The sequence below is a fragment of the Mizuhopecten yessoensis genome, unplaced genomic scaffold (assembly GCF_002113885.1).
Source record: "Mizuhopecten yessoensis strain PY_sf001 unplaced genomic scaffold, ASM211388v2 scaffold7669, whole genome shotgun sequence".
Classification (NCBI taxonomy): domain Eukaryota; kingdom Metazoa; phylum Mollusca; class Bivalvia; order Pectinida; family Pectinidae; genus Mizuhopecten; species Mizuhopecten yessoensis.
In genome coordinates, this window is record NW_018407163.1 from 214,700 (window position 1) to 219,296 (window position 4,597).

Sequence of the window (4,597 nt, forward strand, 5' to 3'; positions counted from 1 at the left end):
CATGTAAATACCATAGGATGTTACAGAGATAACCAACTACAGCATGTAAATACCATAGGATGTTACAGAGATAACCAACTACAGTATGTAAATACCATAGGATGTTACAGAGATGTTACTATCAAGAAAGGGAATTACAATTAAAAAAAGAGGAAAGAGAAAGTAGAAGAGTCTGTAGTGTCTTTGATTTCAAGCTCAGAAGTGGTAGGTGTGACATAGTTAAAAGTCAAGATACTAATAAACAATACATAATATCATAATGAAGAAGTATTCATGTGACTGATGTACTGCACAAGTATAAGACCAAGGTCATAAGGTGAAATATCAAATTCATGAAGGTCAAATTTAATATCTTCTTAGTGATGAACAGTACCAGGTACATGAAAAAAAAAAGCAATATTGTTGGGATTGACAGGGCTTGCTCTTTGGTGTAAGGTCTAGGTCAAAGTCAAAGGGTTAAGTTTAATATCTTCATGGTAAACATTGTGTGATGAAATTTTCAAGTAACATTTAAGGGATTTACCCCAAGTGTTGTTTAATGCAAGCTAAGGTCAAAGACAACAGTCAAGGTAAAAATTATGTATATGTTTCTTAATGTTGAACAATGCAATACATATTTTTAACAGCAAATGATGCATATTAACATTAAGATTGACCCCAAATGTCAATTGATGCAGAAAGTCAAAATCCTGGAGGTTAAAATCTACCTTCCTCTCCAGTAAAACGTTCGAGTGACAACATTGTAGTGATTGACCCGAAGTGTCCATTGGGCAGGTTAAAGTGTGACCATAGTCACCTTAGTGACGTCATAAGGATAATTATCAGGATAACATAGGATCCTTTGTGTGACCTCTTGTTGAAGCCTTGACTGCAATGAGAGAGTTAGCAAATGTAGAGCAATCACAAATATTGTTGAACAGTAGTAAATGATAAAACAAAAGTTAACAACACATGTTCACTAGCCTATGCTTTAAGAAATGATGCTGATTCTGTCCATGTGTTGGATATAATGATACTTTGTAACAATACATCTGATACATATGTACATCAAACAATGTGTAGGTACAGGTAATTATGTGCTGTAGGTACAGGTAATTATAAGAATTTGTTTTTTGTTTCTAGCCTTAACACAAGGAGATGACAACTTCATCCTGTGTCCCCCTGCAGCGCTTCAGTGGGACAATCGTCAGCTACGTGTGATTGAAGAGTTGGTTCGCTTCAGCCCCAACATCATGTGCTTGCAAGAGGTAGACATGTTCCAATTCCTGAAGGACACTCTAGGCCAGGTCGGCTATGAGGGCATCTTCACTCCTAAGCCTAGCTCACCTTGTACCAAGTTTCAAAACAACATGGGATCCGATGGCTGTGCGGTTTTCTATCAGACTGACAAACTAGAACTCCTGAGTCATGATAGTATAAATCTAAGAGAGAAGGACGAGGAGGAAACAAATCAGGTGGCTATCCTATGTAAGTTTCGACTTAAGTCTAACCAGAAGGTATTCTACGTCAGCGTTTGTCATCTTAAAGCCAAGTCTGGTTATGCTGACCTACGGCATCAACAGGGCAAATACTTGTTGAAAGTTTTGAAGAAAAAGGTAGAAGCTTACCCAGTATTAATTTGTGGTGACTTCAATGCACATCCCAAGGAGCCGGTGTACGCTGAGTTTATAAAGAGTGATCTGGGCGTAACCAGTGCCTACTCTCACTTATCAACAAAAGGGGAGGAGCCAAACTACACATCATGGAAAATACGAGGAACTCCTGATGGTCAGAAAACAGAAAGTTGTAAAACCATAGATTACATCTGGTATTCTACTGACAAAGCATCAGTAGCCGCAGTATTAGATCTGCCTTTACCCGAGGCTATCGGGGAGGCCAGACTTCCTTCATTCACCTATCCGTCTGATCACTTCTCGCTTGTAAGTGATGTTGTCCTTAACAAGTGAAGGGAGGCTACTCTAGATTTAATTACATTAGTTAGATTAAGTTTTTATGCCTATCAAGTTATAGTTTTGAGGCTAGTTTAATGCCATTATCTTTTTTTTAAGCAATTATTATTGAATGATTATTTTTTAAATACACAAAGGAATTTCACAGCAAATAGTGACATGTTTGTGTATTTTGTGCACTCCTTTAAAGCAGTTTGAACAAAACCTGTTGAGTGTAAAATCCGATATTATTAAAATGTTACATCTTTTTAATGACATGTGTACAGTGACTACAATGTGGAGTGAACTGAGAGCAATCATCATACACAGGATGGTGACGTATGCTGACTTATCTATACTGTGTGGAGGATTGGAGTACTCCTGAGGGCCACAACCAGTCTCTTCCAAAATATGTTTTGCATGTTATTTATTGTTACATTGTGAGTTACATTTCATGTCAAATGACTCTCAAATAAAAAAAAAAAAAAAAAAAAAATGTACCCTTTGACCCTGGTACAACCATTAAACCTACCACTGTGATCATCACCAGGTGTGTTTAAGTATCTGAGAACCCGTGGTTAAACATTTTCTCTGTCAAATTTGGTGTTGTATGTTTATATATAAAATAAAGCTTGATGGATACCTTTAGGAAGTCAACACTTTATAAGAATGGTCGCTCGAGGTATGATTTTGGTCTATAGAATGATAGAGAAAAGTGTATTAAAATAGTGTATTAATTAATTTATGCAAAGATTACTGCCATTATCTATGATGTATCGCTGTTTGTGTTAAGACTGGTGCTCCCTGTATGTCGTCTGTGCTGCATCTCCCGTGTTAAAACTGTAACATATCATTAAATACATCAGTGTCGTCTGTGCTGCATCTCCCGTGTTAAAACTGTAACATATCATTAAATACATCAGTGTCGTCTGTGCTGCATCTCCCGTGTTAAAACTGTAACATATCATTAAATACATCAGTGTCGTCTGTGCTGCATCTCCCGTGTTAAAACTGTAACATATCATTAAATACATCAGTGTCGTCTGTGCTGCATCTCCCGTGTTAAAACTGTAACATATCATTAAATACATCAGTGTCGTCTGTGCTGCATCTCCCGTGTTAAAACTGTAACATATCATTAAATACATCAGTGTCGTCTGTGCTGCATCTCCCGTGTTAAAACTGTAACATATCATTAAATACATCAGTGTCGTCTGTGCTGCATCTCCCGTGTTAAAACTGTAACATATCATTAAATACATCAATGTCGCGGTCAGTATGATGCTGTGACCATTACATGTTGTCCCTCGCTCTGGCTATGTACATGTGGCATAGTTTTGTCAAGGTGGACTCGAGGATTGAGTCCTCACTAGATAGAGATAAATTTCTGTGTAGTATATAAAATCTTTCATGTTTTCATCACATTTTCAATGGGCAATTCTTGAAGAGGATCATCTCAAAATCATAAGGTTTTCAGCAGTGTTTTGTACAGAATTTAAACCTTTGATATGAATCTCATAGAAAACAAGGGAACACTTTGATTGTGTCCATTCAATATTCATGCTAGAAGAATGACTTAATACTTGAGGTAATTATAAATTCATGTCGATATCTGTATTTAGTTTTTACTTGTGTAGATAGTAAAGTTATCTATTTAATTTCACTTATGTAGATAACATATGTTTGGGCCTGTGTTATTACACCCACTGAACTTTCTGTACTGTATTTTGTACATGTTCATCACATACAAAAAAACTTTGGTAATAAAATATTTTTGTACTATCTGTGACATCCTTCTGGCTGTATGGTACCTTTCGTATTTGAAGCCATAGCTCGGTAAAACAAGCAGTGTGTAGTGGTACATTCCTACTCTTTTTACTGGTTGAAATTTAAGCCAGATTGTGTCAACTTGATGTTTAATCTGGAAAAAAAAATTGTTGCATAATTCAAAATTATCATACAATTCTTATCAATTCTGAAACATTCCAGCAACTGTGTAATAAGAATATTGTACCATCTGAGTGAGCACCCTTCAAGCTACTGACCGGGCTCAGTGTTGCTGGGACAGCTAGCTGGTCAGTAAGGTCGTTTGTTCCTCTGATAATCATTGGCTGCTAGAGTAACTGTTACAATGTTGTTTCTTATCTTTGATGTTTTTCTATCTATGTGCAATATATATGTACATACAATCTGATATTGAGCTTTACTGACACCTAACTAACTGTGATATTTGTCTATTTTTTAAGAACAGAATTCCGTATTAGTATAGGATTGTCGTGTCATTGTGGACAAGAAATCAAAGTGGAATTGAGTGTAGATTTCATCTTATTTCTGTATTGAGATTTTGTTTTAAATTATGGCCATTTTTATTGTAATTTTATATAACTTTGTACCTAACACCCTGACTATTGATTTCTTTTCCTTATTTACATAATTTATAATGATCATTTGTTGTGATATCATGTTCAACTGTAACATAATTTTGGTATTCATCATCATATCAACAGAGGAACAAAGTGTATACATCACAGCATGTCGGAAATGAGTCCTATATAAACCAGATTTTCAATAAGATTCCACGTTACACATATCTGTTAATTGGAATCCACATTACACATATCTGTTAATTGGAATCCACATTACACATATCTGTTAATTGGAATCCACAT

At 35.7% G+C, this 4,597-nt stretch overlaps 1 protein-coding gene across 1 annotated transcript in view; it reads left to right on the top strand.

The window, feature by feature from the left end:
- The window catches only part of LOC110454107 (nocturnin-like), a 12,481-nt gene extending 7,890 nt beyond the window's left edge, over positions 1 to 4,591 (top strand). Inside the window, exon 3 of the mRNA XM_021503471.1 lies at positions 1,123 to 4,591. Coding sequence (XP_021359146.1) covers positions 1,123 to 1,946 — 824 coding nt within the window. The 3' untranslated portion in view covers positions 1,947 to 4,591. The remainder of the gene's footprint in view (positions 1 to 1,122) is intronic.
- Positions 4,592 to 4,597: the final 6 nt, after the last annotated feature.